Source organism: Fulmarus glacialis, unplaced genomic scaffold (genome assembly GCF_000690835.1).
Source record: "Fulmarus glacialis isolate BGI_N327 unplaced genomic scaffold, ASM69083v1 scaffold796, whole genome shotgun sequence".
Lineage (NCBI taxonomy): Eukaryota > Metazoa > Chordata > Aves > Procellariiformes > Procellariidae > Fulmarus > Fulmarus glacialis.
The window spans coordinates 3,636-17,121 of NW_009218488.1; the positions used below are offsets into that span (position 1 = coordinate 3,636).

The window sequence follows — 13,486 nt, forward strand, 5'->3', positions numbered from 1 at the left end:
AGTGAACTCATGTCTACCATTACATGCAAGCCACACCTGGCAGTAGTTTTCCCCTCACGCCTCCATTTACTGGAGGCCCCAGAAGACAAGGCTTGAATGAATGGGCATGGAAGCTCAGGTACCATTTTAAGGAATAAACCAAAACAACTACTAGCAGGGGCCAGCTTGCGTGAATGCCTGCCCTGCTACTGGTGTACCTGTGGGTGAACAGTGTCAGTCTAGGGCTCAGAAAAGATGCCTGACTGAATTTTAAAGGAAAAGGGAGGCACCTTAAACCCTGAAAAGACAGACTTCCTGTGTTTGACAGGTGTATTCAATACACACACACAAAGCAAGACAGTAAGCTGTGCTCATCACCCACTCAGAAGACTGCACCATTTTTCTGAACACATAGAATATACAACCCCTTTTCAAAATAACAACAATAATAATAAAGCAGAAGTGCAGAATCCAGACTGTTGGGTGGTCTGTGTTTAAAAAACGTAAGAAAGAATAAAAGCTAATGCTGTAAAGACAACTATTCCCTTTCAAAGCAAAGGCCACATAAAACTGTGTTGTTCAGTTTGGTTTTTACTTCATGCCACCTGTAAACACAAGACTGGATATTCAGTTTCTGGGAAGAAATGAAACCACTTTTACATCCAGAGTAAAAGAAAGGCCCTCCACTGCCTGGATCACAGATTACCCAGGAAAAAGTAGCTGCGGGAAGGCTTCCTCTTCTCGTTTGCACATTTCATTAGAAAGGTCATATCTGAACAAAAGAGCTTTCAATAAAAGCACAAAACATTTTTTGATGTTATTTCTGCCCTCTGTCTCTAAAGTTTGCTACGGGGACTAACACTTTCCATTCCTCTCCAACAGATACATCACCTTTTTGGCACCACGGGTGGAATTTCTTCCTAATGTATAATTTTGCCTTATACAAAAGTCGATTGTCTAATCATGCAAACCCAACAGAATTCCAAAAAGTGCCACAAGACAGCTCAACTCTTTGCAATCTACTACCTAGTTTGTACACTGCCTTAGGAACCCCCCAGAGAACAGACTGTCATCCTTACATAGATCTGACGGTGTATTTCATATATGGCATTTCAACCTCTCTTTCTGGGGGGAGAGAATTGAAATCCACGCCCTGATTCCATTGATTTTTCACTCTCAGAGCTCTGAAATGCATGGAGATTTCTTTGATTTGTTGAAGACGTCTTCACTGAACAGCCTGATTTAGAGAAAAACTTACTGATTCAATCAAATAGAAAATAAAGACAAAAACAGGTAGTGGTAGATTTCTCAATCTTTGCTCCTGTCCTTGGAGACTAGGGTAGAGTTTCACCGCTACTGCATTTTCCCCAGCTGGATCTTCTTCCAGGCCTCTGATGCTGTGAAAATGCAGGAGTCGAGGATCCCAGCTACAGTAAATGTTCCGCCAATGATGGCGCATATCTGAAATGTACGGAGAGAGGAAACAGGTTTGTCAGTGATGAGGGAAAATTTTACACAGCTGGAAACTGGCGGGGGGAAGATATTATTGCCTACTGCTAGGGTATTTTCTGGAAGCATAGTAAGAACTGGGTAACAGTACTGGGGACATAATTACATGACAATCATTCAGGAAAACCATTCCTTACAGTGGAATAACTTAGTGCTATCCTGAACTCATCATAGCCTGAGCCAATCATAAATCTCAGTTCCTAGGAGCCTACAGCATGAATGCTGTTCCTTTCTGGGCTAAACTCCACCTAACAAAGCTTTCTAGAAGCTCTGTATTGCTCATATCTTCCTACTACTGTTTTCTATTATAAATACCACGGCCTTGTAGTCTTTTCCCTATTTCACAAGATACAGTATTTGCAAACAGGCAAAAGACACATAAATAGCGTGTGAAGGACAGTGACTAACAGAGAAACCTAGCTACCAGTGACACCTACAGCTAAGTCTGTCTAACACTTTCCATTACAAGGGCTGCTTACAAAAGCACTGCCTACTTAACTCGTTGTGGGCCAAAGTTTTCCATGCAAGATGTCTCAGGTTGAATTATTTAAACATCAGTAAAAACACATAATCACTTTCAAGAACAGACTTAGGGAAAAAATTAATCTCCTGATTAGCATAACAACCTATCTCTGTTCTCAAGTGCTAGAAAAACACAAAAGTATTCTGACAAAGGTACTTTGGCTTGGAGCACCCAAAACCAGGGGGCACCAGTTATGGACTTTGCAACACGTTGCTTCAATTCCCTTACGTACGAAATGGGGACAACGCCAAACTTGCCTCCCAGAGAAACCGCGAAGGAAAACACATTTGAAGGGTTCGATACCATTACAAAAGCTGTCTCAGAGTCCTTGTGGAAACATGAGACTTGTACTCAGGACCGGATTAATACAAACCACCTGCTAGTAACAAGGCAGCAGTCAAATACCGTAGGATGGGAAGAAACGCTGCTCACAGGGTGCCACCCCACCCCGCGCTCTGCACAAGGCAGGGTTCACACGGAAAGTATGATACACAATAATGTAACCTAATAACATTTAACAGCCAAGTTATAATTACACAGGACCTGGCATTTCCTAACTCCCACATTTTTGACTTCATAACTGCGTTGTGCTTTAATTTGGTCTTTTACATTGCATAGGATTAGGTGGCTCTGAGAAGAGACACCAGGTCAGTGAGAAGGGGACAAGATACAGTGCTTATGTTCTGAGAAGGGCCTGCCTAGGAAAAGGGGGATTTTGCTGTGAGCTAGAAGCCAAGAGAGAGGAACCCAAAATCCGTAAGCCAATGTAGCAGGGTGTCAGGGAGATGCAATACAACTGACACAAAGGGAACCGGTGCCACACCAGACCTACCGTGCCATGTCTGTTCTCCCACACAGCACTACAGCCCACAAAGTTACAGACAAAAAAGTAACATAAGAGCAGCAGCGTTCTGCTCAGCAGGGGGTTAGCGGTGGCAACAGAACAAACAGCTCATTAATAGTGAGCAAAGGCAGCAAGAAATAAAGCACTCATTTACATTCGTATTTATAACCAGGATAGATGCGTTTAGTGAGCTCGGTGAAATGAGGAGCTGCAGTAAACGTGGCTTTTGCAGGACAGTTGGCATTCCAGCAGATAAAGGCTTCAAAAACCAGAGCACCAGCCTGAGGCAAAGTCAGTATATTTAGGGGACGAGTCCAGCTCCTGCCCTCTGTGCCCCCCTCCTTGCTATCCCTCGGAGCATGACGCAGGGTGACTTTTCAGGGAAAATGACCGCAATGGTGTTGGGTTATTTCAGTCCACAGCAGCTCAGCTGACAGGAGATGTTACACCGCAAACAGAAAAACCGTCCAACACTAAGATTTTGCATCATATGGTAGGAAAATCTGATTTCAGTGCAGCAGTGGAAGGGAGTGGGGAATAGAAAAAAATATATATTCATCTGCACAGCTCTGTAGTGCTGAGTGTTTATGAGTCACACACACCTGGTATTTGCTTGGAGCCTGCCTCCCAGCACGCACACAGCCCTCTTGTTTTTTTGTCACAACAAAAAGGCAGCACCAGGGTTGGTCTCTAGGTCTGCACAGAAGCTGCACCACCGCGTTTCTTTATCATTACAGTTCTAATACTTATGGAGTGCTGATCCTTAGCACCACTGAAGGAAGTTAGGCATCATGCACTTATTTGTATTTAATGGAGTTTTATACCGGGAATGATCTGTGTTTGGCTCCATGAGGTTACAGTTTGACTCAGGCCCAACCATTAAAAAAGGAAGGAAAAGGAATATAGAAGTGTAATAATGACAGCAGTGAGAGACCATGCAATGTGGGGTACGCATCAGGGTTTTGAACAGAATACGATTATAGGTTAGTGGTTGGGATGCAGACTGAAGTCTAAAGGAAAACACAAGCAGATATATAGGAGGAGGCAAGGCTGCAAGGAAAATGACAGAAAGGCAAGTGTCAGATACGTGAGTGTGGACCTCTGGGATGTCCTAAAATCTGAAAATTACTTTTAAGGACAGAGGGGACCAGTAGGACCCCCAGCTAATTCCTAATAAGGTAAGCTGCAGAATCCCACTCGGAGATTTCTGGATGACCTGCAGCACATCTTGTAGAACAATGCTGTCTTAGTTTTTAAAACGCCACAGGACTGAGTCTATGATACCTGTCAGTAACAGGTCCCACGGCTGAAATAATTCTCACTGCAGCCATTTTTCCCCTTATTATTTCCAGTTTAATTTTTTTCATACCTAGAGAGCAGATGAGTCCTCTCATATCAGGAAAAAAAATTCTATTATTTTCTTTGGATTTTGAATGCTTCACCAAGAACTTTGGCTTGTTTTCTGCCTGCTCTCTCCTCCCAGCCCTTAGACTGACCTCATGATAAAACCTTCTTTCAGTTTGGCCACTTAGAGGAACTCATAAATTTTCAGCAGTGAAACTTTCCCCCTTGCTCCATAACCTCAACCACGAGGCCATGAATGGCTTCTCTTTATGGGGAGATGCCTTGATTTTAAGCAGTACAGTTTAACAGGCAAAACCTATTGTGTTTAACACTGTGCCAGGTATCTGTGGTTAACCCCAGGATCCATGGCAAATTCACAGCACAGTTAACAGTGGCTGCACTGACCCACAAGCAACAGAAAATCTTATTTAGTACTGAATTTTTTGAAGCGTGACATGTAAAGTAAAATCTATGCTAAACCAATACCTTTTGTCCTGCGCAGGAAGCACCTCTCACATGGTACAGAAAATTAGGATAATTCTTCACACCACAAAAACCCACGGAGCAGGCATGAGTTAGAGAGGGTCCGTCGGGAACACAGAAGACCTGGGAACACTGCTATAGTGCTATAATGCTGCCCTTAGCAGCGCTGAAGTTTTTTGGGGGCAAACTCATTACTAACAAAGAGCATCAGATAACCTTCCCAGCAGCAGAATGAGATTCCTTTGGCTCTCTGCTGAACAGCCAACACCCCTCTCCCATCTGGGTTGTCCCTCCACAGCATATCCTTCCCTCCAACATGGATACCGTTTCCCGTGACAGGCAGCCACACTTAGCCACAGCGTCACATCTCTAACTGCTAAAGTCTCTTTCAAGCCCACAGGATCCTCCCTTATCCCCGGGACACATTTAAATTTACTGAAAGCCACATGGGTGCCGTAGTAAACAATCTGCTCACTAACAGGAGTTGCAGGTGATCCCCCCCCTACCCTACAGCCCCTCTTGTGGTTTTTAAATTAAGCAGCTGCTGCTCAGAAAAAGCTGATGCTTTCCATGGCCAGCCCATACGGCAACGACTCCAGATGCCCCAGCACAATCTCTGTCTGGACCTCAGCCCAGTGCTGATTATCACTAACTGGTCTCCAGAGCAACTGTGATGCAAAAGGCCACGCTGGAGATACAGGAAGGGGCTAAAGCAGCGGAAAGGACAATGGAACAGATCACGTCATCAAAACAGGGCAAGGAAACCTAGGACAAAAGGTGTTTTGATCCTCCGCAGCACTGCTCCCCCCTTCCAACCTTTTCAATGCCACCTTGAACGCTGTAAAACTTAAAGTACATACACAGCCAAGGCTGCCCTGCTGGAAAACATTCCTAGCCTAAAAGTGAGCAAGAGCAGGTCATCTCTACCAGGGCCAGATGGTCCAGACCGATAGCCACAGTATAGCATCTCTAACAAGGATCTGCCTCTAAGTCAGGCACGTCTGAAAAGGGTATGGCACACCTGCCTGACGTACTAACAGCTACTGCAGATATCAGCGTCATCCACACATCTCCATCGGAAGGACGTTCAATTGGAATGGCTCCAAGTGAGCTGTTTGAGACTACAGCCATTTATAAGACCAAACAAAGTAGACAAAAATCCATTGTAAAACTCTTCTTCAGCAGTCTAGCAGCCAGCATGTGCTTGGCTAACTTTACAGACAGAATCAGGCAAAATTCTAGCTAGGGCCATCTCAAATCCAAAAGGTCATTGTGGCAATCAGTGAGGAAAGCCTCTCCTGTGGACTCCTTATGTAAATTCTGAAGCACAGTATCAAATTCCACAAAGATGCTATTTATATGCATACAATGGCATATTAATAGTAAATCAATGTAAGCAACAGACATGACAAAGAATAATGCCAGCTATCAAGCCTTTCCAAGCACTGTTTCCCATTAACTCCACACCCTCATCCCCAACAAGATGTGTAAGAAACCTATGCGTATGAGAGCATATTGTTAGAGAGATGCGAAGTCATAAAATGCTGATGTTTGACCTTTTTTAGGATTATGTTTTGAAACCAAACAGATGTGCTAAGAAGAGAAGGTCTTAAACCACGACATTTAGATTTTACTTCAAGCCCCTTTGTCTTGGTATTTGTGTATCCTAGAAATCACATGCATTTCTGAAGCTAAGTGAAGGGAACTTGGTGTTTATCAGAAGCTGCAAAATCAAAATCTTCAAGTGCAACACAGCCACACTGTTTATGTTACTTCCAATTAAAATATTCAAACAGTTTAAAAATCAAAATCTGAGGTCTTCATTCCAGCCTATTTATCAACTACTTCACATTCTACCATGCCTCACTGGCACAGCAGACTGCAGCTTAAATTTTAAGCCAACTCCTTCAGGATACATTTCTTAAAGTTCTGGAAGATCTTTAAATAGCTCTTTGCCTAACTGGCAGTTTGGACAGTACAGCTTTGTTATAGATGCTGAGATCAGTACTGCAGGATGTTATCTGGAGATCAAAATATAACTTGTCAGGAAAACACCTCTGGAATTTGATAATGCAGCTCTTCTCCACTTCTACCCAGGAGTAAATGCCTGGAACTGGCATACCCATATTAAGCCAAGCAGCAGCACTGAATAAAACAACTGCCCTGCATTCTCTGCAAGTTAGATCTCATCATTAGAGAGACGGTTTATTGCCGCATGCTTTACTGCATACCACATTAGCTTTACTTCCAAGTTTCTGACATGCTGCAATAGTGCCCATCCTGCCTAGACAGAGTTTGGCACTTCTGGAATAGGATAATTTTCTTTCTTCTTGTGCCTAGCTATTAAATCAAATTGTCAGAGCATAGGGCTTACCAGTTACCTCACTTACACTTCAGTACAATTGCAGTGATGTGCTCCTTTATTTCAATTATGTCACAATGCTCTGAAGCAGAAACTCAATTCTTCTGGATGAGAAACGCTCACAAGAGAAATGAGAGGCAGGCAGGAGAAAGGAGAATTAGAGGTTTAGAGTAACTCACCGATGTGATAAACCTGTACAAAGGCTGTCGCCTCTCTGTGTATTTCACTGTGATGGGACTCAAATCGTAACGAAACCAGATAGCTGGGATAATACGGCCAGTGTGACTGTAGGCTACATACTCCTAGAAAAGAAAGTAGGGGAAAAATAGCAGAAAATGTGAGCAATCTCCTTCCAGACACAGTCTGCATTAAAACTGCTTCTGTGGGTCTATCCCTTACTCCACTGTTATCTACTAATGATCAGACTGAAAGAAGCAAACAGTTAATTCCTGTATGACTGCTCACCCCCCACCCTTATCAAATAGGAAAATAATTTCTTTACAGTCTGATAATGATATGGCTGGGAACAGAGAGTGATGGTGCTTACTCTCACCTTCATTCAAAGTTACAGAAGTAAACAGAAAGGCTGTCATTGATTTCTCTAACTTAGATCTGTTCTATTTAAATACAAGCAGTCTCTAAGTGGTTGCAGGCGAAGTTTTTGTACTGTCAGTATGTAAATCGTATAGTGGGATATTCATCAAACAAACAGAATTTAGTTTGCAAGAACCTGAAAATCCCTTCTTATCCATGCACTCAGAACAGCGAGCAGCAGCTCCCGCCTGTGAGGCCCCGTTCGCACTGGGACCGACAATGTCAATGCTTTGTCCATTAAGTATGAATCATATAGAGCCATGTTTAAACCATGTTTAAAAATCATGCTGAAAGCCAAAATGAAACTGTATACAGAAAATTATTGGCAAAGGTTCAAGCTTGTTCAGGAGAGACATCTTCAGATTGCCAGTGATAATCTCCTTTAAGGCGTTCCTTTAGTAACAGGTACAGTGCAATCAATCAGCCATAGGACAACACCCCAGCAAGACATACTGCACAATGCCAATGTAGAACAGATACTAACATCAACTTAGCATCAAAAGTCACATCTTTTTGAGCTAGTGTTTTGGCTGTGCTCTCAGTGGAAATATATATCAAGTCTCAAGGATCAGGACATTTACCTTGACAGACTGAAGAAAAAGCAAAGAAAAGCAGGCTGGGGACTCAGCAACCTAAGGAGAGCCATCAGGACCAGCATGGCACACGCTGCCTCTGTACCCCAGCTGCTCTTCCCTTCTGTAGCCCTACGACATGCCTGCCAACTCAGATGACCTCTTCTGTTTTAATTCTCCTTCAGGCAGAGGCAAAGACAACCTCATATACTTTAGAAAGATGAAGAAAGGACAAGCAATAGGACACCCATGAGCATGATACAAAAAAGATAATTTTACTCTCTGTGAGCTCAGAGGGAGCTAGTGAAACAGCATCTATCTCCTTCATTAATCTCATATAAATCCCAAATTTCCCTCTATTCAGGTTTTTCTCCATGCATGACAAGAGAAGCAGAATGCGGCTGAAATCCCTAGTCATAATATTTTCAGAGCATTCATTGCAGAAGTTCTGCAGCGTATCTTGGGAGAGTGGCTATCTGGGGAAGTGAGGAAACAGAGGGTCTAGGAGGTAAAAGGGGAGAGGAGACAGACAGTCCACACTTAAGACACTATTAATCTCTTCATACTAGTCAATCTGTGCCAGGCTATTCCAATGGCTTCCGATTTCTGTTTCCCACCGATCAGTATGGGAGTCAAGGACTAAAGCACCGATAAGAGAATTTTTATTTTTAATGAGAAGAAAACGCAGAGGCAGCACTGTTTCTCTGCACTTCAGTTTTGATAGAACTGACCTCATTTTTTCCTTCCTCTCCCCTTTTCCCCACCAGCGATCCTGCCCTAATGAGTCAGTCTTGGCCGAACGCCTCCATTTGCTCTCAGAAGTGTCAAAAGCTCCTGCTGTCTATTTTCCAAATTACTTTCAGAACTTGCGTCGCAAGAGTCTTATCAGAACAACAGTTGTGACATTAAGCAGAACAAATACATTGTAATCTGAATAGAGAGAGACATCCAAATCATTGGGACACACTATGAAAGTAAGCCCAAAAGTCACTAGACAGGAATGTTAATCTGAGAAATAGTCCATGAGAGTGCATGGTTGACTCTCAGTTATGGCAAACTAGCAGTAATTAAATATTATAAACAGATTCTGGACTTTCACTTAGCACCTGACTGGCAAATAATTTTAAACTGAAAGAGGCTTTTTACCTTAAAAAGTAAATAGGGTCTTTTTTTTTTTTTAAAGTTCAATACATTATATTATTAAAATACAAATATTTTCACATTCAATGTAAATTAATTTAAGAATTATAAAGTTACAATAACTACCGTAATCCACTATAATAAAGTAGGCACTGTGAAATAGTCAACCAGTACATACTTGCTGCTGCAGGTTCGGTGGCTTAATATCTGAAATCAACATTTGTAAAAAGCTAAAAACTCTGTTAACTTATTTGTCTGATATATTCATCACAATTGAGACTGTTTTATTAATAAAACCATATAAGTGCTGTTTGGTATGTTCAGTTGGATTGCAGTTTCCATCCAGATGCATCTTGACACAAATCAGAAGAGCTCCTGCAGCATGTAAAAACCTTCCACACAATTTATAGAAATCTAGATCAGGTAAACTGATGTATGAGAAAGTCAGGAGTAAAAATACCTTTCTCTAGAATTAAAACAATACCACCACCTGCTCTGACAAGCCCTCCCAATCCCAACCCTAGCAAATGCCAGCACCAGGAGCAACAGGAAGGCCCAGTCTGAAGAGCTTCAGTTCCTCCTTCTCCCAGTAGAGGCTACTGCGCACCTACAGACAAATATACACGGCTGCAGAGCAGAGGAGCAAGAGGGAGGAGGAATGACGACTGAAGATCCTCCATGCATCCACTGGGCTGCAATGGGGAGCTTCTCTGAGAACTACCTGCTGCTTTACCTTATTTGCTACAGTATATTGGTATGAGTATCGCTGCTTGCCGCTCATGTCTTCGTACACCGTCGGGACTATCTTCAATATGTAATCATGAGATGCAAGAGCTGCACTCAGGAGAGGAGAGGAAAGGAAAGTGTAAGTTAGCACTCAGAGAAAGGAATCACAGCCTACATAACATTTCAAAGTAAACGTGCGAAATCAACTAAAACAAGTCAGTCACAGAAAAGGTATCTCCCTCCTCCTCACCTCGGGTTCTGTGACAAAGTGACAATTTCACATCCTACATGTATGTCCTTTGTACAAAACTTTGTAAGGTACTCGGATGACACCAGAACCTGCCCACCATTCTAAGACTTCTGCAGCACCACGACCCAAGGAGATGAGTTTGGGTCACTTGAACCTTCCTAACTGCTTGCAGCTATAAATGATAAGACTTATCAACACCACAAAAAGCTGTCCCGGTTAAATCAAAAACTAGCTAAGGTTAGAGCTGCAGCTCACTGAGCTTGTTTTGACAGAAAAAGCTGAGGCATCACAACCTGTGTAGTCCCATTCCTTGTGCACCCATCTTTCTTTCTTTCTCTTCTTCCTTCTCCTACAGCTGCTTAACAATTATTAATTCATTTTTTTATTATTTAAATGGCTTGTGCCATTTTTTGTATCTGCTGAAACAGTTCTAAAACAGAATTCTAAATGATTTCTCTGCAAGATCCTTTGGCCAAGAGTAACACAATGACATTTGGCTCCTGGAGGAAAAAAAAAAAGCAAACCAAAACACAATTGTCTAGCTTCAGGAACAGCCATAGAAATTTTGTTCCAAGAAGTGGACAAGACTGATATCCTGCGGGAGCCTGAACACTCGAAGGAGAAAAACTACGCTGAATTGTAGCATGCACTGGAAATTTCTTTTTGTGTTGCTGGTCATCCAGCCACAGGGTAGAATTTAAGGTAAGAGCTAACTTGCAACACAAGAACAAGGAAAAGTTCTGGTGGTGGTGACAGCAACAAAGGGAAGCTGTAGGAATAGGATATGGATAAAAAACTCAGTAACTCCGAGTCGGTCATAACGATCATAACAGAGCTGGAGACAATGTCCAGGCTGCAGAAGGGCTGCAAAGGACCTTTTGGGCTAAGACTTCTCTATGGTACTGGAGAAAATGGAAATGTCAGTTAGCAATGTCTGGATCATTTTGGTTAAAGAGGCAGATTAAAGACTTCTGGATACACCAGTGTTGCATGAATGGCCCTGTTTTCCCCCCTGCAGAGGGTGACTAAGACCTTTAATCACCAAGAATACGTACGATTTGAGCTGAGTTTGTCTGCTCCCTCCAAGGCATTGAATGCTCCATGAACGTTATGGACCTGGAAAGCAAAAAGACGTATGAAAAAACTATGCTCTGACTTGCTACTCTTGACCTTTGCTTCCCTATCCTATCCTGTAACAAGGAGATCAGCCTGATTCAACCTTTCCGAAAACAAAGCCTCAACCCAGTAAAAGATGACTTGAAATATCTTTCAGTGACCATTACCACAGAGGTTGGTTCCAAGTAAAAAAGCTGATTTCACAACGTCTTACAAGATGAAACTCCAAAACCACTCCAAAGCTAAAGGAATTGCAGTTGGAAGAGGCCAGTTGTGAAATTTCATTGTGAGATATTTCCTAAGAGCTTTGCATAGTTAACTGTGAAATTAATTTATCAGGCTGAAAGGGAAACAAATGGGTTAAAACTCAAGAGTTCTCCTGTAAAGGTAGCTCATGTCAGAGCAGTTGGGCTTGTACAGCTTTAACTTATTAGCCCAGCTTTCACATCACACACACCATGCCCTTGGAGATGGGAAGGACACATGCCAACACTGCCATCCATTCAGCTTTTCCTGCAGCTGGTCCCAGGCATGCAAGTATCTGTTTGCCCAGAATAACAGGATTTCCGTCCCATGCCTTCCACATACTATGATCTGGAGTCTGATGTCCACCAACAGCATAATCAATTTGTGACCTCTCTAGACAGGGAAAACCCCACAGCAACAGCTGTAGATTAGAGGTTGCATCATTCACATAATGTACAATAAGCTATACAGAAAGGACAAATAACTCCACAACCTAGAAATTCCTGACCTTAAGCCAGGCAACAGGGTATTTGGTCATGCGCGTGACAGTTTCACCTCACTAACAGAGCAATGCAATCTCATTCCCAGACCCTCCCAACAACTGATAGCACGTGGATGTATTTGTCTCATCCTAATGGCCGTTTCCCTATTCTGAATGCTACGGAGAGGATGATGGTTTGGAGGAAGCCACAACTGAATCCGTTTCTCTCCCGAGAAAGGAAATTCTACAGAGACAAAATCATCAGCAAGTTCAACTGCAACGTGCTGGTCACAAGCACAGAGCAAAAGCAACAGCTGAACCTTCAGCCTTTCAGTCTGCCGGCATTTCAAGTATTTTACACGACAGCAACCATTTCTGAACCACACATGCAGACTGTACATATTCTTTACTCATTGTAAAAAGCATATGAAGAAAGAAAAGTCCCTGGACTGGGCTACAGTATTATGTTCCATTCTTGATACAGCTGAGAAATAAGTCTGTTATAGCATACCTGGGCCAGAAATGTTAAGGTCCACTTCAAACACTCTAACAGTAAATATCTGAGTGGTTACTCAGCAAACAACTGTACCTATCCTGTGAGGTACCTGTATATTTGGACTTACATTCTTGTCCTTCGCTCCCCAGCATCCACACTTCTATTTATACATAAAAGTTGTCTGCTCTGCATCTCTCTACACAGTTTGCAAAGCTGCGAGTTACAGAGCTTCCACATAGACAAAGCCATCAGACATCTCCACAACTGCCTGTTTCTGTGCCATCAGGTACTTTGGTGCATCTGCCTCTCTTGTGCTGCAACACAGATGGCGTTTGTAATTCCCGGTCTGATGTTTTACCATGATTCTCCTTGTGGAATATTCTGGACTCCCATTACAATACTTGCTGTCCGTAGATTGCTAATTAATCTCTGCTCTACAAAGTGCACAGGTGTGTTCCTTGGGGGAACATACTTGTTTGTACCTTGTTAAGTACCTCGAGGGACTTCAACAAAGAGTAAGCTTTTGGCCACAGTAACAAAATTGCTTTGCAACAGAGAACTTAAGCAAGCCTGTTTAGCCAGACGCTCTCAGGACTGTCCTGCACTACCAAGACCAAATCTAATGCTTGGAGTAGTGGCACAGGAGGCTAGTCAGTGGTTTAACAGTGCCAACACTTTATTCTCCTGCAACACAGACCTCAAAAATATGCTTGCCAGGGCCTTGAACACCCTGGGCTTTAACATCTACAAACACACACAAAGACATATAACTGGACATATAACTCAGAGTCCAACAGCAGGCTAAAACAACTTCCAACCTT

The 13,486-nt window shown here is 42.7% G+C and overlaps 1 protein-coding gene across 1 annotated transcript in view; it reads right to left on the reverse strand.

The window, feature by feature from the left end:
- Positions 1-481: 481 nt before the first annotated feature.
- ERGIC1 (endoplasmic reticulum-golgi intermediate compartment (ERGIC) 1) overlaps positions 482-13,486 on the reverse strand; it is a 53,023-nt gene continuing 40,018 nt past the window's right edge. The window contains exons 8-11 of the mRNA XM_009580044.1: positions 11,382-11,442; positions 10,084-10,184; positions 7,224-7,346; positions 482-1,440 (exon numbers count right to left, since the gene is read on the reverse strand). Of these exons, the coding sequence (XP_009578339.1) occupies positions 1,333-1,440; positions 7,224-7,346; positions 10,084-10,184; positions 11,382-11,442 (393 nt within the window). The 3' untranslated portion in view covers positions 482-1,332. The remainder of the gene's footprint in view (positions 1,441-7,223; positions 7,347-10,083; positions 10,185-11,381; positions 11,443-13,486) is intronic.